Genomic DNA, 20,983 nt, shown 5'->3' on the forward strand with positions numbered 1-20,983 from the left:
GAGAACTAAACCAATAATAAGTATACCTCTAGAAGACTGAGTGTATACACCTAAATAACATTTAGAATATTTTAGAATAACAACAAGAGAGATAAAGGCTGATCTACCACTAATTTTTTTCTTGTCCTTAATGGAGATTTCAAGGATGTTAAGAACTCTGGGATTCTGAAAGGAAAGCAATTCAAGAGAAATGATGGAAATCTATCAAGAACAAGATTATGGTGATGGAAGTATAAATTATTTCAATGCAGAAGAATGTGGGAGACAGCACAGAGAGAACAATAACTAATTCAGATTTTTTAAAATAGGTTTTAAAATATGGAAGATGGAACTGAGAATAAATGTTGAGAGTGGCATGAGCCTATGAGACAGTGTCAGGAAGGCTAAAAATCCAGAAAAAAGGCAAAGCTTACCAAAAAAAAAAGTCAAGGTAAACAAAGGTTTTGCTGCAGAGGTGGTGGGGGTTGTGTTATGTTAGGGACAAGACATGAAGTATATTATATACCATATCACAAGGTAATATGGAAATATGTTTTGCATGAATTCACACTATTATTTATATCATATTACTTACCTTCTCAATGAGTGAAGGAGGGGTTGGAGGTAGGGAGTGATTTTGAACCCAAAATTTAAAAATGAATGTTAAAATGAAGCATATTGGATTTTTTTAATGTTTTTTAAAAGACAAGAAGTGAAGAAAAGGTTAAAGGAAGATGGGAAGATAACAAAAGTTGGAGAGAATATAGAACTACTCAACTATTTAATTCTGTTTTTTTCCTACCAGGGAAAATTAGGTTCTGAGGGAGAAAGAAAGGGGGAAAAAAGTAATTAACAAGGTGTAATAGGAATTGGGGGACTGACTAGCATTCTGGAATTTGTAGTTCAAAGGGATAAGAATTCCCTGCCAGCCCTGAGAGAGATTTAGACTAACGAAATCTTTAAGCCTGGGACTCAAGCTTGAATCATGCCTGGGAATTGCATGAACTGAGCGGCAGAAGCAAATGGAGAGGAGGTGTCCCCAATTCTCTCCCTCCCCCACTAGGGAATTAATGAGCTGAGCTCAAGAGAAATGGTGATGAGGGGTCATGGACAATCTCAGAGAAAAGAGACTGAGAGCAGAGCTAGGCTATAACTAAGAGGGGGGAAAATGACAATGAGAAATCAGAACCTTACAGGCATTCTGAAGCAATGAACTAGGACTGACTGATGCCAATTATCATCGCCTCTTTAAGGACTGAAGGAAGTTCCAGATGGTCTAAAATCTTCTATTCCCCATCCTTGTCTGATAATAGGCACTGTTATATACTCACTTCTTGTTTCTTTTTAAGCTACGCCCTTTGTCTTGATTTTTGCTTCGTATTTTAAAAAAATATATGTGGTTGGTGACAAAGACTTTTACTGAATTGCCTATATACTTAGTCTTTGCTCCAAAAAGAATGGAGAAAGCCAGGGGCTTTTTGGAAACATGCAAAATTTAAGTGAGGGCACTGAACTAAATCTCTGATGGATTATGAATTTTCCTAACTTGGAGCTCTGAGGGATTATGATACTATTAAAAAACTCCATAAAATGACAAAGAAAGGGGCCACACCGACTTGATGGCCATTATATTGTGGCCAGTAAGTTAAAAGGAGCCAATTATTGAATGGGGATGACTGATTAAATTGCCATGATGTGAGAGAATAGAGGCACAAGCAGGAGAGGGCAGTGAGCAAAGGAAAGGACATACCTTGAATTCACCACATGGAAAGAGGTTTCAGCTCTAAACTCCTTTCCAGAATGGAGAAAGAAATAGAAAGAAGCAAGTATTGGTCAGTCCCACTCTACTTCTTGGCATACCTGCAATTTATAAGGGAATTAAAACTCACAATAGTTAAAAATATGACAAGAGATCTGGCTGTCCTCAGTGAGTTCAATCCTTCAAGCTCAGAGGAATACAATCTCGAGATACTGAAATAATTCATAGTGATTAATGAACTACTGTCATTAATCACTGAAGAAACATGGAAAAAAGTAACAAGGAACTAGAAATAGGAAAGTGTCCCTATTTTTAAAAAGGAAGTGAATTCTCTAAATTATAAGTAAGCATTATATTCATTTCTCTAAAAATACTAGAAAATTGTTTAAATGAAGTAGTTGTGAAAGAGAGGGGATATGAACTATGAACAAGTTATTTAAGAATAAGTCTGGCCAGATTATTATCATTTCCTTTCCAAATATTAAATTAAGACTACTATTGAAATGAGGGCTCTTTATGTTAGTTTGAGGAGTTTTAAAATGAGATGATCAATTTCTCCTGCTCATTAAAATTCCAACATTTGATGACCCATTTTGACTCCCAAGTGTGGTTGACAAATATCCACTCTGGAGGGAATGGGGAGAGGAAACAGCCCCACTGGAGACTTACATGTCTAAGAGATTAAAGAATATTATTTATAAACAGCTGGAAATTTAAGGTGGTTTTGCAGTCTTCCAAATCTGTCTAGATTGGGGTGGTGGTGTGGGAATTCCTCCAAATAGCTTCCCATCTGGATGTGAAAGTGCCATTTCTGACATGTTAGAGACATGAGAGAGGGTTCTAGGATAGCAATTGGTGGAGATAAATGTGTACTGTATATTACCTGTGCTTTAAATCTATACTTTGAGATTTCTGAGAATAGTAATTGGTTGAATGGGATGTGGGTATGAGACCTATGAAGTTATAATTAGGGAACCCTCAGCTGATTTCAAGGGTGAAAGCTGTAAACAATTTAAGATACATGGGTATATAGAATAGTTGCCAATTAATTTGAACATGTTTTCCCCCAGGCAATTAAGCCTCAACTTGTCTAATAATGGACCTGAAATAAGGATCCCAGAAACCACAAATCAAGGATTATTAAATGAATCATGGCATTCATAGTTTAAAATATTCTACAATAGTTAGCACAAAAGTCCTACTTTGAAGATTCACCATGTCATGACAGTGACCCTAGATTCTCAAAGCCCAAGCCAGAAAAATGTGAGCCCTGGCAGGTTCCACAGTGCTGGAAAGGCTTTGAATACAATCTCAGGAACAAGCAGTGTCTTTTATCTGATTCTCAGTTTCATAAAGGGCTTTGGTCAGAACATAATCAATTAATTGTTTGGCCTTCGAAAACTATGAAACAAAACATACAAAATAGCCCTCAGGCCTGTATGGGTCCGTTCCCATTTCTGCAATTATAGTAGCAATATAGCAGAAAATAAAATAGAAGGCTTTAAATGTTATGGTTTTTAGACTTAAAAAAAAAGTCCTTAGGGAGACACCTCCCCCACTCCTATATAGAAAGGTCCACAGGTGTATAACATTGCATGTTTTTTCAGTCTTTTTTGATGTATTGATTGGTTTTGCTGGTTTTTTCTTTTGTTTTCCTTAAAAATATTTTTTATTATATGAGATGGCTTTGGTAAAGGGAAGAAGGAAAGAGATGCTGGGAGAATGTAAAATGTAATGTAAAACATTGTAAAAACAAAAATTAAAAATAAAAATTTGTTTTTAAAAATCAGATTTTTAGATTTTATGTGAGACGATAATCAATCACCTGTGACTTAATATGCATACCTTGAAACTGAATGACTTCACTTAGAAGGTGGCATAGAAGAGGGGGGTATATTGAAAAACAGGATACCAAAATTTAGATCTAAGGTTTATGATCTACCCAGAAGTCTCACACTTGTAAATCATAACCTTTAAGAAGGGACAAGTTGTGACTCTGAAAATGGGAAATGGATCCAAAAAAAAGCATTAAGATTATTACCAAGTCTTAGAAAATATTGCCACAACAGGATCAAAAACCTCCAGAAATAACCTGAAAGTCAGTGGACACCAATCTCTTTTCCAAGCAGATATGTGGCAAGTAAAGACAATTGTAGTTTAGATTATAATCCAAATTATAGTCAATCTAATTTACAAAATTACAAAAGGATGGCAGAATATCAGATTACTTACCAAAACAGAAAAAAGGGGTGTTACTTAAAAAAAACAATGGGTAAGATAACATTCTTTTTTTAATTTTTAAATATTATTCCATGTTTACATATTTCATTTTCTTTCCCTCCCCCTTCCCCCCCTTCAGAATCCAATAAGTATTTCCACTGGGTAATACAAATGTTATCACTTATACCTATTATTTCCATATTATTCATTTTTGCAATAGAGCAATCTTTTAAAACCAAAACCCCCAAATTGTATATCCATATAAATAAATGATGTCATTTGTTTTTCTTCTGTGTTTCTACTCCCACAGTTCTTTCTCTAGAGGTAGATAGCATTCTTTCTCCTGTCTCTTGGGATTGTCTTGTATTAGCAAAGTCCATTACATTGTGTTGTTCCACAATATGTCACTTTCTGTGTATGTTCTCTTGGTTCTTCCAGTTCATATAGAAATAGGATAACATTCTTACAGAAAATTTATTTAACATGAGACCCAACTAAGCCAGATCATCCCAAGAGCATTTATTGCTGAAGTTAGGACAACAAATTCATGAAAAATAGAGCAGACTTGCCAGTGTTTCTATGGCAAGCTATTATCATGACCAAAACATGAGAAAATAAGAATAATTCTTAAGAAGATGAAGTTCAACTCAACAAACATTACATATGCTAATTACTGGAAAGGCAAAGAAAAAAATTTAGAAGTCCCTGCCCTTCCAGAGTTTACAATCTAAGAGTAGCTAAGGGAACTATGTACACATACCAGAAATCTACACTGGTAATTTCATATATATGGGGGGTTAGGAGGAGGAGAGATAAGAAAATTCTATTTCTTACCTTCTAGATGGGTGGAGGAAGAGAATTTGGAATTGAAAATAAAAATGTTAAAAAAATTTTTTAAGAAAAAGAAAATAAATGAAATCTATACTGGAGGAAATGTGATTTCTGAAGGACTGAAGAATTGATTTTGGAGAGAATTCAAAAAAGGAAAGACACTGACTGAATAGCACCAATGATTATGCAAGGATGATTTTATTACCAAAAGGAGACCAAGAGGATATCACAGCATCTCTCAATCTTTATCCTTTATTAACTATAAAATCTTTAAAAGTGATCTATATATAGACTGAAAATAATAAAAGAACAGACTCTCAGAGATGCCTTTCTACAGACCACAACAGTCATATAACTGATAATTATAGGGAATCCAAGATCTTACTGCATTTACTTTTTTTTTTTTCCTAAACCCTTAACTTCTGTGTATTGACTTATAGGTGGAAGAGTGGTAAGGGTAGGCAATGGGGGTCAAGTGACTTGCCCAGGGTCACACAGCTGGGAAGTGTCTGAGACATTTACTCTTTTTGCCTATAAGCATTTGTCTTGTGTCATTGCCCTTTAGTCCCTTTGTCATCTATGTGAGCCAGTGCCTAGCTTAGTCCTAAATGTTTGGCTGATTGGCAAAGGATCCAGGATACAATGTCTGACCCAACAGAACAAGAGAGGTTAGTAAGAAAAGGCTGAAGAGCATTGTGTTTCCTGAAGCCTACATAGCAAGACCATTCTGCAAAATGTAATTTACAGCTTTTTTTACATGTAATTTTCCTACCAGACTGTAAAACTTATTAAAGATCTATGTCTTTTCTACACTTTAAGTCCTCCAGAACCTACCACAGTGCTCTGAACAACACATAGCCACTTATAAGCTTGTTCAGTTGAAATGAATTGAAAATACTGTTTACATTAAAGCAACAGTGGACTCTTCTAATCGTTAATCCTTTATGATCTGTTCAAAGAATTCCAGAAGAAAAAAAGCAGTGAAGTTAAAAACAAAAAAAGTTACGGGAGAAACAAGGTACCACAGTGTGATAGCATGCCAGGCCTGGACCTGGGAAATTAAGGGTTTAAATCTGGCCTCAACTGTGTGGTCCTGGACAAGTCACTTAACCCCATTGCCCGTGCTCTTCAGCCTTGGTTTGGAAAGACTCTTCCCTACTACTAAGCCTCCATCTTGGCTCCGCCCCCACCTCAACTTTTGCTTTGGAAAACATAATTAGTACTGATTCTAAGACAAGGTAAAGGTTTAAAAAAAAAACACGTCATTATCTAGAAATGGAAAGAAATGCCTCTAAAGCAATGCTTTTGTTTTCTGCTGGCCTTCAAATAAACGCTGGGGGCAATTTCGTTTTTTCAAACAAAGTTAGTTTAGGTTAAACCGATGACCTCTGGTCTCCGCCAAGTTGAGGGGTCTGAGATGTGATCATTAAAAACAAAACACGGTAACCACCCAAGCCTCAGGCTTTATTAACATGAGTAAATTGTGTTCAGAATGCAAAACAAAGAAGTAATCACCCCACTGAACTCCGGTTCTCAAGGCAACACCGAGGTCCCTTCCAATTGGAGGGTTCCAGAGTAACAGACCTGATCACCACTGAGCTCTCCCGGGCACTCTCCGCCAACCTTTACCCCCGTCTACACCATCACATTATTACCCCCTCTGGCCTCTAGAACCCGATCTTCAGGAAACAGAGACTACTATAGGCTCGAGGCTCACCGGCAGGGAGAGGGGGGCCCCTGAAAATTGCCTCTCCTCCTTGCTCCTCCTTGCTCCTCTGATAGCCTCCTTTTCTGTCCTCTCTTCTTTCTCACCTTTTCCTTCTCCACTCTTCCCTTCCCTTCTTCTGCCTTTTTTCTCTCCTCTAACTTTTCCCCCTTTTCTCTTCTCTCCTTTCATTCCCTTCGCTTTACCCTTTAACACTTTTCTCTTCTTTTTTCCATACTTTCTCTTTCTCTTCTCGCCTTTCCTTCCTACTTCCCTTCTTCTCTCTTCTCTCGCCCCCTTTCCCGTTCTCTCCTGGCTCCTCCCCACCTCCCAAGACCCCGGAGCCGGGAAAGTGCCATTTTCCCTCCCAAATCAGAAGCAGCCCCCTCCTCGCCTCACCAGAACGTTCCAGAACAAAGGACAAACTAACAATGGAGCCTCTTTCTGGGTTCTCGGGCCATGAGTGGGGGAGGGGGCCAAGGGCCTCGCTCTCAGCTTCACTGGGAGACTAAGGAAGGGGGGCGGGGACCGGGAGCCAGCCTGCCACCGGAAGTGGGCTCCGCCCTAACGCCAGAGGCCGGAAGTGGGCGTTGCCTGGGAGCTGAGGTGCGGCTACCACAACTGGGAGCTGGCAGTGCGGCTGGGCTCTGAGGTAGGGTGCGGTCATGCGCCTGGAGCGGGCTCCGCTTTAGCCCCCTTTCCTATGGCAAGAGCTTCCTTTCCCCGCCCCCGGAGGCACTCTTCTCTTCTCGAGTGGCTCCTGTCCTGCCCAGCCCCTGGTCCCTCCTCCAAACCCTGCCTCCATGTGCCTCGTTCTGGAGCGCCTCGCTTCTCTCTCCCGCCCTTTTCCCGCTGGCGCCGCCGCCGTCGACAGCGACGACCGCGGGGGGCGCGCTCAGCCCAGGCTGCCCACCTTCACCCCGGGGTGTCCTCCCGCCGCCTTCCTCTGGCCGCCTGGCCCCCGCTGGGTTCAGCTCTCCCGGGACCTTTTTCTTTTAAAGGGAAGAAACTCCCAAGGGGTCGCTGTCGTCCAGTCCCCCAAACTCGTGCGGGGGAGGTAGGGTGGGAGGCGGAGAAAAAGCGGGGGGCGAGGGGACAAAGGTGATAAACCGCGTTGTCAGAGGTGATGGTTCGGGATTGGGAGGCTCACCAGTCCCCTTTTACGACTACTTTTCATTCCTTTAACCCCAAAGTCGGGCCAAACCGTGGTCGACCCCCGAGGGAACTACTACTGGTTTGGCTTTTTTCTCCCCTAATCCTGTGTTCTCTTCTCTGTCAAAAATGGGGCTATCCGAACCAAGGAGCCCCCAGGCGCCTTTGTGGCTTTTTCGATTCTGTTCCCCACCCCCCACTTTTAAAAAACAACAACTTGGAGGACCTCTCCGGCCAGAGCCAGCCTCTTAATTGAGTTTGTTTCAAAGTTAGAATGGTATCGAGAAGCCCCGCAGGAATCTCCCCCCGCCCCCCTCCCGGACTGATCAGAATTTCCGGGGGGAGGGGGGCCTCCTCCCTGAGTGAGTGTAATTAACCAATCAGCTCTAGAACGGTTACGCTCCGAGGGTTCCAGCGGGCCATTTGTGTTTTCCAACAGGGCGTTCCAGGACTGTTATGTCACAGAACGGGGGGAGGGTTACCCGGGGGAGACAGTTCCCAAGAGAAAAGGAGCTGTTAATCCAAGCCAGCACTTGGGCAGGGGTGCTGCTTTATGACTTAGAAGTAGTTTTGTTTCTCTCTCTCTCCCCAATCCCTCAACGATAAGCATATTTCATCACAATACCCACTAATGAGACATCTCCTCAGATGGAAGAGGACTCAGACACCAGTCATACTTCATTTTCTGCCCCTTTGAGGTATCTGTTACAAATCGTCTCACATCTGGTGATATCATCTAGGAAATGGACAGCCCTCTCGAGTCGTCTTACCCAGAAGTATTCCTGTTGAGCAAAAAAAGAGAATGATTGTTACCTGGAGGAACTTAAATATCACCACCGTTAAGCTCTGCATGAGGTGGGGGGGCGAGGGTGGCAGGGAGAAGCTCCTGTTGAGTGTGGGTGAAAGGGCAGGTCGCTGAAAACATTCAGTGACTTGATTTTGCCCCTTCGGTGTTCCAGGAAGACGGCTCTGGATGAATTCAGGGGGCTGACTGAGGATCTGCTGCCTGGAACTGGTGTCTTGTAGTTTCAGATCAAAAAAGAAGCACATTTCTTTCCTTCTTCCCACCCCCTTTTAAGAAGTTGAGCAGGGACTTTAAAAACATGTTTATTCCTGTGTTTTATAATCAGGTGTTTAAATAACATGGTACTCTTCTGTTTTTGTTTTTATTACCTTTAAGCAGCATTTCAAAACTCAAGATGGTAAAGAGGGACAGGTAGTTGTAATAACAGTAAAATAAGCCTGCCAGTTTATCACCTGAATACAATTTGAATTGGTTGTCATCTTCCATTTTCCTTAACTGTTAGAGGGCCTGAAAATCTGCTTATTGCAGTGAATGTGAACCAGGCTGAGTTATACAAGTTCTTTGTTTAAAAAAAAAAAAAGTGCACACATTCAAGGGATTTGATGAGGGTTTTTTGTTCTTTTGCTTGTGCCCAAGTTAAATCTGATTTTAATTTCAGTTGACTCCGTTTCTTTGAGTTGGAGCCTTTTGGTGGATGCCATTTCTGGTTCCCTGAATCACAGCTTTGAGAGAGCATTTGGGTCTGCCTCCTTTTCACTGCAGACATGGAAGACAATTATGGTATGTCCTTACTGATAAATAGATCTCTGCTTGCTCCTAGAAAAAGAAAGACCTTGTAATTCTTTCTGACCAAGACTTCTAGCTTACTGTAAGTGCTGAAAAGGATAGCACAGAAGTTCCTCCTAGGTGCTTGGGGCTGGTTGGCAATGCACAGGGGGAAGCTCACATTTGAAATAAAAGCATTTTAAATTTGGTCCAAAAGGGATATTTGAAGTCAAAAGAATTTCCGAGAGATAGAAGGACCAGGGGACATGGTTTAGTTCTCCACTAATTCACTGTTCCAGTCATTTAACCTTTCTGGAATTCAGTTTTCCCAACTAGGGAATAGGTAAAATAATTTCTGGGCCCTTCTATTTACAAAGCTTATAAGAGAATATAAAGTAACTGAGGCTAAAGTTCAATGAAGCCATGAGACTATAGAATTCTTGGATAGAATCTTATAATTCAACAGGCTTGGGGGCCACCAGGGAATCAAAGGGAATCCAGTATCTAGAATGAAAGCATTTTAGAACTTGAAAGAGCTGTAGAGATGGCTGGTTCAAGAAGTGTCCAACTCACCTGTTTAAAATGTAATTAGGAAATGTTTAGCAAAACAAAAATACAACACTGCATAGATGATGTTAATTTGTGGTTTTCTAAATCCAGCTGGTAGGTAACCATTTCTGTTGGAGTTTGACACTACTGATCTAGATTTGCCCAAAGAGTCACACTGGCAAAGTTGACAGAACTAGTTAACTTTTGTTTAAATAAACAATAACAATATTATTGTTTATTATAGTTATTATAATAATAAAAAATAAATACCTTATTTTAATGTCACCCAAGATAGAGAAATGGATTGTGCATACTTAGAATCCCCATTTAACTGAAAAATTGTTCTTAATGAAGTCAATTTCAGCCATTTTCTGCCTTCTGGTAGAAAAACAGTAAAAGTCGTATCTCTAAAATAAGGAACAGAGATGTTAAGTTGATAATTAATAGATTAAAAAGTCTAAAATGAGGTAGAAATTATTCTTATTGACTATCTAGAATTTTTACCCTTGTGTCTCCTTCAGTGGATCCATAAGCAACTTTTGAGAAATTTATTTACATTTCAAAAATTCTTGTAGATTCATCACCACCTGGATTTTTTGGTTTGTTTATTTTAAACAACCTTTCCCATGTAGCTCTTGTAGACAGTGTCTTAGTTACTTTATTCTACTACTGGTTATTTTCTGATGTAAAGATGCCTCTTCACAGGATGTATTTTTTTCAAATGTTCAGTTAATAAGCACTTATTAAACAGTGATAAAGGCACTGCCCTAAGTTCTGGGACACAAAGACAAAAAAGAAAGGTCTGGCCTTTAGGGAGTTTGCACTCCGTTGGAAAAGACAATATTGTACACATATATCAGTATGTACAAAATACATAAATATGAGGTATAATGGGTAGGAGGCATGAGCAGCAGAAGAGATCAGGAAAGGCTTCACAGAGGTAGTGATATTTTGGCCAAGTTTTGAAGGAAATTAGAGATTCTTTCTTTTTTTTTTAACCCTTGCCTTCCATCTTAGAATCGATACTATGTATTGGTTTCAAAGCAGAAGAGTGGTAAGGGCTAGGCAATGGGGGTTAAGTGACTTGCCCAGGGTCATACAGCTAGGAAATGTCTGAGGCCTAGGGATTCTTTCTGAGAAACATAAGTGAGAATTGTTGCAGACATAGAGGACACAGCCTATCAAAGGCCTAGAAATGGGGAGATAAGAGTATTGGGAGCAATGGATATTTTACCAGAGTGACAAAGAATTGAATCTCTTCATCTCAAATAGGAGCATCTTTGAGGCTGCCATGGCTATTAATGCATTTGTCTTTGAAGTCTCCTTCATATTCCATTTCTTCACCATTCACTTTGGCATATTGCCCAAGTCTGAGAAACATCAAAGTGAGTGCCTCTGAGCAAAGTTTTGCAATGGAGGTTACCCTGCTAGGATATCCCTATTTAGTCCTTAGCCCAAAAGGCCATGAAGAGCAGATTGGAGATTACCTAAATTAACAAAAGCAAAACATAATAGCAGAAAACCGTCACTCTGTCAGTTCTGACGTATGCAGCTGTATGGGCATGAATCATAAGATGACATCCATTCTGTGGGCTAGTGACATGGTCTAACATTTACTAGTTATGGAGCAGAGCAAATGAGGGGAAACTAATCAGAATTTACATCTGTAAACTCTCCCTTGATGTCCTGGAACATTAGACTCGAAGGAGCCTGCCGATCAAGAAAAGGTTGGTAGGCATAATAAGCCTCTGTCCTCTAAGACTTCCTCCACTCTCTGCTCTCTCTGTCCTTCAAGTCTCCTCTCTGGCTCATTTGCATCGTGATCATGGTTAGCAATTTATTCCATGTTTACCACTCTTCCAGTGAAACTGTCGGCTTCAATTCTCTCCTGACTCCTGATTTCCATAGCTGTCCCCTGGCTTATAAACTTCATTGTGAATGGTTTATCTTTTTTCCCTGTTATCAAACCTTCAGTGGCAGTAAGGGCATGTTGTTAGGTTATTGTAATCCACCAAGAATAAATTTAACCTTTTCACTTCTTCCCCTTTCCAAATTTGGGGCAAATCTTAGAGGTCTTCACAGAATTTGAAGATTGAAAGAGAGACCTCAGAGTCCATCAAATCGAACTTGTACCTTTCAGCGTCATACCTAATAATTGGTCCAGCCTCTTCTTAAAGACCTTTCAAAGAGGGGGACCCACTAATCCTCAAAACCACCTATTCTACTTTGGGGCAGCTTGTGTGATTGTTAGGAGATTTCTTTAAATTTAAATCCTTAAATTTGCCTCTTGGCAGCCTCTGCTGATATCTCCTGTTCTCCAGGTGCCAAATAGAACAGGTCTGATCCCTCCCCATATGATGTCTCTTAAAGTAATTGAAGACCACTGTCACATGTCCCCTTGAGTATTCTCTGCTCCAGGTTAAGAATTTCTTTGGTATTCACTAATGGGCATCTTATGATACTTGGGATTGTTTTAACATTCTAAACCAGACTTAAAGGTCTCTGGAAAAAAAAAATATATATATATATGTATATATATATGGGTATACACATACACACACTTATAGTAACACATCACTTAGAACCTGAGGAAGATCTTGTACTCCTGTTACTGATCTTGATTTCAATTTGATTCTTTGGATTCAGAGAAATGAAATACAGCCCCTCTGTGTTAGGTCAGATTAAGTAATTCTTTTATTCTAAAACATGAGCAATGAAGATGTCTTTCTGATTTAGTTTCTGCTTTTATTTGAGTAATAACTAAATTGTATATTTACTAAATTCTTCTGAATGCCTTAAGAGCAGGGAACTAGTTCTCATTTCTGTGTACAGTACCTTCCACATAATAAATTGTGCACTTAATAAATGGTTTTTGAATGAACAAATAAGTAGCTAATATTAGGAGCTCTTCTTGAGAATAACCTATAGAAGAAGGAGATCCAAAGGAACATTCTCATACTAATGTTTATTGAACACATATAAGATACCTGCCTAGACTTAAGAGCTATAGGACTGAACCCTGCATTCCTTTTTCTCAAAAAGAAAAGGTTTCATTTAACCATTTGCTTTTATAGCCTACAAGTAAACCACTAACATCTGCAGTTATGCATAAAATCAAAGAGGAATGAACAATTCAGGGTGTATGTGTGGTTCTGCTAGGCTCATTAAGATTCTCTGACATCTTTTTGTCTGCATTGAGCTGTGATTCCATTTTAAAAGATGCAGTCACTTTTTTAGATACCTTGGTTGTTTTTTAGATTGTCTTATAAACTGAAAAATAGAAAATATTTGCAATGATTAACTCTTGCTGATCCCTTGAAAATCCAGCCTGCTTCATGAGCTGCAGCTTTCCATGTGCTGTTTTCCTTTGTATTCATTGTGTTTTTCTCTTTTGTAGTTGATTCTTTGGATCCAGAGAAGCTGATACAATGCCCATATGATAAAAACCATCAGATCAGGGCCTGCAGGTTCCCTTATCATCTGATCAAATGCAGAAAGGTAGGGTATTGTTTCTATCACTTGACCTGTAGTGTTGTCTTAACCTATCCCTTTTTTCAAAAGTAAAAACCAGATCATTTAGGGCACCATTTTTAGTGAACTGCCTGAATTGCTTAATGAATCTTCCTCTAAATTATGTCACAACATTTACTGGAGAGACTTTCTTTTCCTCTAGATATATCAGATGGTTTTTGTTGATTTGTTTGGAGATATCAGGAACAACTCTAGAGAAGCAGTGCTTTTTACCCTTTATTGATAGAAGACAGAAAACACCAATCTTTGCAAGCAATAGGAAAAAACTCCCAGTCACGAGTTATCTTTTCATAACTCTTCCTAAGGCTGCAGTAAAGGTCAGATTGTTCAGACCCTTATCCCAGGACTCATGACTTGAGTTTATTGTGTTAAACCTGAACAGCCCTTTGCCGCAGCTACATGAGCTCCTTCCCAGCTGCTTCTCCAGGAGCCTTCCTGTATCTGCCTTAGTGAAAGCTCTACTGCAGCCTAGGCTATTCGTGTTTTTGACTGTTGCCATTGATCTTAAAGATCAGCAGTCCGATGTTCAGAGATTTGTATTCAATTTCCGGTTGAACCCTCCTCTCCTGGAAAAAGTATATGACCTTGAAATTTAAACGTGGGGATTAGAGTCCTATTCAAATATTCAGTTCTGTGTTGACTTGTCTTTGTTGATAAAAGCCACTTCAACCCTCCTCAGAGTCCTAAAGCTCGATCTACAATGAATATAATTATACTTAAATTGTGGGGAGTTTGTGAGGATTAATTAGTTAAAACCCATAACATCTATGAATTGTAAGTAATCACTGTTTTGATTTTCTACTAAGGATTTTTACCCTATTTAAGCCACCGATTCAGAAAAAAATTTATAAAGCATTTGTAAAACAAAGCTAAGCCAAGCCCTCATCGCAGGGCTAAGGAACAACAGACTTCTTTCTTGATTTTTGCTTCTATAGAACCACCCTGATGTTGCAAACAAATTGGCTACGTGTCCCTTCAACGCTCGTCACCAAGTTCCCCGGGCTGAAATCAGCCACCACATCTCCAGCTGCGATGACAAAAGCTGCATTGAACAGGATGTTGGTAAGGATCAGCAGCTTAAGGTGCTTTGATATTGGGACCTGGCACCTGGAAAACTGATATATACCACATGATTAGTTTGATTCTTTTTTTTTTTTTTTGGTCTCTCCATTCCAAAAGGTCATTACTTTTCTATTTATGAGATTTTATCTCTTAGCAAGGATAGTGTGTCCTGCTGTATTTGTCAGGCTCCTTTCTCTTCTGAACAACCTATTTTTACTAACAATTTATCTTAAAAATAAAAATCTCCTATTATTGTCATAAATATTATGTTAGATTTCTTTGTTTTAGCTCTCTCCTTGGCCACCAACCCCCCCACCAAGCCCCTTGGGGGAGGTGGTACCATGAGGGAAGAGATAAGGTCCCTTTGTTTAGATTTGTCTGTCTTTCAAAAACAAAGAAGCATTTGGCTGCCCTGCCTACTCACCCCTTGAAGCAATATAACTTGGCACTGCCCCATGCTCATGTAGGAATCTGTATTGTTTCACAGTCAGCCAGTCCAGGAACTACAGATGCGAGGCTCTGACTGTGAACACATGGCAATGCCCTCCTTGTGATGAAGACTGGGATAAAGGTGAGGCACATTTATTTTTTTCTCTGTACATAGTGTCTCCATAGTCAGACTGATAAGCACAGAATGAAGATTTCCCTCTTTTAAGGACATGCCATATTGTTTAAGATGCCTGATAATTTTTATTGGGCCCCAGAATGAGTGCTGTTGTATTGCGTGGTAAACACGTGGAGCAGCCCATCTCTGGGTGGAAAAAACCCTTCCTCACATCTGTTTTTTCCATAAATTGTGTTGTGCCATCTGTGTTTAGTTGTTAATAGACACATTTATTATTATTTATGCTATGTGCGTTTATATCTTTCAATTAAATTCCTGCTACACTGTCACTTAGTCAGAACACTTGATCAATTTTTACTCCCTTCTTTAAACTCAGGCACTTGATTCCCCATTTCACAGCTTCTGCCTGCTGGCTCACACTGGTACCTTCCTAAATAAGTGTCACAAGCTGTGTTTTGCTTCCCTTGGCAGATTTGTGGGAGCAGTCCAGCACTACCTTCGTCTGGGGCACTGCTAACTGCAGTGGCAACAACAGGTAAGGAAACTGGTGACTTCATGATGAATATTTGGTTAAGTCACTCCCTGGTTGTCTGGCTGTCTCTGTAACGGCCTTGATGGCTCCATACTCTATAAACTGCAATCTGGCCTGTTCTTGGGGGTCAGACCATTATGTAACATTGGTAAACCACACAGTTTTACTACTTAGTTTTTCCTGATATATTTAATAAATGGTGTAATTCCCAGTTTTCCAGATTTGATACTTATTTTTTTCTTTTGGTGACAAATGAAGATTAAAGTCTTTTTAAAAAGTATTAGAAGGGGGCAGCTCGGTAGCTCAGTGGATTGAAAGTAAGGCCTAGAGATGGGGGAGGTCCTGGGTTCAAATCTGGCCTCAGCCACTTCCCAGCTGTGTGACCCTGAGCAAGTCCTTTGACCCCCATTGCCTAGCCCTTACCACTCTTCTACCTAGGAGCTAATACACAGTATTGACTCCAAGACGGAAGGTGAGGGTTTAAAAGAAAAAAAGTATTAAGACTTTCAAGGTGGGGAGATATAAAAAATTCCCAAAGGGAAGAGAAGATCTGTCTTTTCCCTAGTTTTATTTCTAACTTAAAAGTAATAAGATGCATTTCACTCTATTCTTGAAATACTTTGTCAAAGCCAAAAACTTAAGTAGTAAACCCAAGGGAGAATCTGGGAATGGAAAATTAGTGGCTAGTATCCTCCGGGAAATTTTCCCATTTGTGCTTTCCTCTTTTTCCAAATGAACTGTTCTGGGACTTCTGATTCCTAGCCTCCAAAGTCAATAGTAACTATGCTTTGTGTCCACTGTTTTGCAAGTTCATGGAGGTAAAAATCATGTAGACTTAAATAATAAATTCCATTAGAACAGCTTTTATCCTATTTTAGTTTTATGAGGCTCACTGCCTTGGACTTAGTCATCTTGGCCTTTTTCTTTGTCTTTTATGGTCAGTGAGTGATTTGATGGACCTGTCATGAATTTGAACAGTAGATGGCATCCCTGTTTATCTCAATTTCAGTTAACATATTGGACAGTGAAAATGGCTAGAACTGCCTGAATGCTGGTACAGAACACTGAGCCATTCAGAGATGGGGTAATCATTCTGATTACAGGAAAGCCTATTTCGATAGAAATGTTTTTACATTTCAGATCTGTATGGGTTGTTTTCTGATTGGCCTGTATGTTCCCTTCTCTGAAATATAGAAAGTTAATCCTCACATGACCCCAACTTACCAGGACAGTCAAAATTCTCTCTCTCTTTTTTTTTTTTTTTTTTTTTTTTTTTTGCAGCCCTGCAAACAACGTAGTTGTGGAACATAAGAGTAACCTGGCTTCAGGCATGCGGGTTCCCAAGTCTCTGCCATATGTACTACCATGGAAAAGCAGTAAGTGGGATGTTGAGCTGAACTGAAAGTGTCGTTTTCCCCATTTGTAGGTAGTCATCCTTGATTATTCTGGGGCCTAGTTCTGCTGTTTGTTACCTAAACCCTTTTCCTCTGAACTCCATGCCATTAGAGAAACCCTTAGACAACCCATTCACTTTATGCTAGTCTCTACCCAGACATACTTTGAGGTAAAGAACCCAGTTCTCAAATCCATAACTAAAAAAAAGACTATGGAGAACCTTTTGGAGAACATGGACAACCAGCTAGACTGTATCAATAGAGAACAAAAGTCAAGGAAGAAATAGGTTTAAGCTATATCATGAGGCCTGGTGGACCAGATGTAATGGAAATGTTTCTGATACTGAAGTGGGCAAATGAGGCAGTTTTGAAAAGTCAGGTGATAATTTATAAGAGTTTAGATATAAGATAGATATATTTATATAAAATGGATATACATATCTAAGTTTAGATATAAGAAAAGATAGATAAAAGAGTTTAGAGGAGGGTGTTTAAGCTAGGGGAAATCAAAGGTTGCATAGAAAAACTGGCCCTTGAAAAGGATAGAGATTGGATTTCAACAGATTAAGATTAGAAGTGGCATTGTGAGAGAGGTCCAGGCATAGAGAATGGTTTGTGCAAAGGCTTAGAAAAGGATGAAACCTATTCAGAAACTCTCTGTCACCTTGATTAATGTATCAAGAAATTTGAAGTGGAGGAGTAGTATAGTGGGGAATAGGACTAGAAAGATCAATTGGGAACAGAATGCGTATGAAAAGATCTTGAATTCCAAACTTGAGAAGTTTAGACTTAATTTACCATAAGCAGTAGGGAGCCACTGAAGGTTGATCAGGGAAGTGACATGACCAGCTGTCCAATGCCCTAATTTTACAGATGAAAAAATTGAGAGTCAGAGAAATCAATTTGGTACAAAACATAAAAGATTGCAAATAGAATTAGGATTAAAACTAGATCTTCTAATTCTTAAACCACATTTTTTCCTACTTTGTCTTACTAATATTAAAAAAAATTATCCTTGCCCCCCCATCCCTTTTAATTTCTTAATCCCATAACTGTGGCTAATATATCAAATACCCAGGATGCCATAAACCACCAATTTCTAATTTAATACCTACACTATAGCATAACTTCTAAATTCAAATGCCCTTGGTATCAATTAACTTTGCTAGTATCAGAACTAATTTTGAAGTGTTTAGCTGTATCTTAAATTTTCTTTTGGTGAGAGGCCTATGGTCCCTGAGCATGAGATTTACCAAATTAATTGCCTAGAGACTTGAAAGGAGAGTTGTTGTTTTTTTTCCCTTTTGGTAGTAACATTTAGTCACTGACTTTCAAACTCTTTTAAAATGTAGTTAGAATTCTTATATCACAATAGAGGTTCATGTTTAGTTGGGAATGGGAGATGGAGAGTATGTTTCTATTGACTTGATGTATTTATTTTGAAATATTTCTACTCCATAGATGGAAATGCACAGTAACCGAAAATCTATCTCATCAAGTAAGTGTTTCCATTTATTTCATGATCTCTTCAGATGGTAACAGGATTTAACTGGACATAAAGCAATTTCAGTACAATTTTCTCTCAGATGATAGTGCCCAATTAAAGCTTTGTGTGAGTGTGTTGTTAAGTATATAGCCTCAGTTATGGCTTTATACACTAATGAATAGGCATTTGCTGGTTAAATTGGAATTCTGTTAACATGCCAAGTTGTTTTCCTTAACGTCAATACACATTGCCCACTTTTTTCATTTTTATCAAAGTTAAATTTTAGACATCATGCCTCTCTAATGGACTGAGATTAATCAGACATCTGTGCTTCATCACCCTACAATTCTTTACCAGTGCAATACAGTTTAACTCTCATCAAAAAAAAATCATACTTTTTTTTAGATGAACACTTAGATGTTATTCGTCCCCAGGGGCCTTGTATTGTTGCTGTTTTCTGAGCGTTTGATATGACAGGACCTCATATCTCCTAGGAGAGATTCAAAATCTTTGCCTTTCCATAAATGAAGCTGACCCCATAGCAAAACCAATTTGAATCCTTCAGACAGTTATTTTGTGCAGCCAACACTATTCTGGGGAAATAAAGGATTGGTTTAACTCTAAACTTTTAGCCTAAATCTCTCTTTGGATGATGGTGGATCCAGGACATAATAGTTATCTTGTGCCAAATTAGCTTTTTAATTCTTATACTTCGGAATATATATAAGATATTCAAAGCTAAGACCCCTTAACTTTTAAGAACTGATGCTTCTCAGTTTGTTGCTGTTTTGGTAAGTTCCAACACTATATTATCCAGTATTTATGGAACCAAGAAAATGGAAAGGCTCTTGGCTCCAAAAGGAGAACCTATACAATAGCCTGGGGAGTGTCAGGAAAGCACAAATTGAGGATACCAGATGAATTGTCGACCTTGAGCTGTGAACTCTGATGTATTTCACAGGATATGTGGTGGCCCTACACATGGCAACTTGCTGGTCAGGGGTGGTCAGAGAACCTAGAGAACCTGCCTCCCTCAGTACCTAAGGACTGATACTTCTCTTCTTTGGAAATTCATTCTTCCTCATATCTTCAACTGAAAAATCATTGCTCCATGTTACTCTTAAGATATAAAAGTGGGGGGAGTAGGAGATATAAAAGGAAAGAAGTCCTTTTCTAGGGAAGGGGTCCTTATCAAAAGCTGCCTCAGATCCAGTTCATCTAAATAGATAAAGGTTTTTAACAATCTGTAATGAATGGATTAAAGTTAATCAGGGGGAAAAAATTTGCCTCCAAGAATTTGAGTGGTTTCTTCTCTCCCAAGCACATCTGAGAGCTGAGGGGAGTGTATGCTGTAGAAGGGTGTTCTTGGACTTTTGTGTGCCTGGCACTGTCCTGGAGAGCACCCCTCTTTCTTGGAAGAGGGTTATGGGTCAGAGTGGCTAGGTGGGCAGCCCACCTTAGCAGGCCAATAGGAGGAGGTCTTAATGTTACTGTGCCATCGTAGCCCTTTGTCAAATGATACTGGTAATGTTTTCATTGGTAAGTGCTAAGGACTCTTCTTTTTCTGTTTAATTGCAGATGACAGACCCAAGAAGACACTTTTGCCTCCTGCTACTTAATACCAGTGGGTTCTTCATTTCTCTTCCTAATCTTATTTTGGAAAGATAAACTGTCTGTGGCTCTGATTGACCAGTCCCCTTTTTTCCCCCTCCCGTCCCTTTCCCTTCCCCACTTGATTCCTTTCTGTGAGGCCTCAGAAAAGCTTTTCCTAATAAACCACAGACTTACTAAGGCTGACCCAGTAGCTTCCCTGAGAGCAGTGTCAGCAGCCCTAAGAGCAAAACCCCCTCTCCTACCAGGACACCCAATGATTGAACCTAAAATAGCCCCAGCGGACAGAAAACATGGGCCAGAAGTAGTGCCACTTAAAGCTTAATACAAATGCACTCTGTGTAGTTACTAACCTTATTCAACATTCATGTAATTGACCAGTTATGAGCCACCAATCCATGAGATCTTTGAGATGTGGCCAGGGCTCATATAGCTTTCTTTTAGAGTATTTTACTTGTTCCCAAAGCCTATCTGCCTTTTTTACTTCTCCCCAGTTGCTAGAGGAAATCATACTAGCTGTCAGAAAGGTATGTAATAGAAAGTTAATATTGATGTGGAGGGAGCTAGCTACTTGACAGTAACATGGAACAGACTTACCACCTTTATGGGAAATTTGTTTAACTTCAAAAACCTCCAAAGCTTAAAGAAGACTTTGCTGGCTTCCCTAAGGTGTGAATATCTCAAGCCCAAGTTCCAGGCTGGGACTAAGGAATCAACCCACCATCTTGTTGCCAAATCACCCTTATGAGGAGACTTCCTAACTCTGGGGCCCAGTTTTTCTCTGATAACCTTATTTAGGCTCCATCTAGCATAGAGATTGTGAGGATCTGGCATTGATAGGGGCCCTGAGCTAGGTAACAAATTACTGAAAATTATCTGCCTGACCATCTCTGTCAATAACAGATAAGGAGGGGGGTGGGGTTGGACTGGTGGGAGGGCAGGTATTGTGGACCCCAGTTACAGCAGTGAAGCACAGGGCTAACCGGCTAGGGACAAACAAGGATCAGGCCGGAAGAGATCTCTTCCAACTCCTCTTT

General features: G+C 39.6%; 1 protein-coding gene across 1 annotated transcript; it reads left to right on the forward strand.

The window, feature by feature from the left end:
- Positions 1 to 7,121: 7,121 nt before the first annotated feature.
- On the forward strand, positions 7,122 to 20,123 carry GTSF1 (gametocyte specific factor 1). Its single transcript, XM_044678285.1, has 9 exons — positions 7,122 to 7,146; positions 9,110 to 9,231; positions 13,163 to 13,263; positions 14,232 to 14,358; positions 14,846 to 14,929; positions 15,395 to 15,458; positions 16,737 to 16,831; positions 18,311 to 18,347; positions 19,914 to 20,123. The coding sequence occupies exons 2-8, from the start codon at positions 9,216 to 9,218 to the stop codon at positions 18,325 to 18,327; spliced, it is 504 nt and encodes a 167-aa protein (XP_044534220.1). The 5' UTR covers positions 7,122 to 7,146; positions 9,110 to 9,215; the 3' UTR covers positions 18,328 to 18,347; positions 19,914 to 20,123.
- Positions 20,124 to 20,983: the final 860 nt, after the last annotated feature.

The sequence above is a fragment of the Gracilinanus agilis genome, chromosome 5, assembly GCF_016433145.1.
Source record: "Gracilinanus agilis isolate LMUSP501 chromosome 5, AgileGrace, whole genome shotgun sequence".
NCBI classification, from domain to species: domain Eukaryota; kingdom Metazoa; phylum Chordata; class Mammalia; order Didelphimorphia; family Didelphidae; genus Gracilinanus; species Gracilinanus agilis.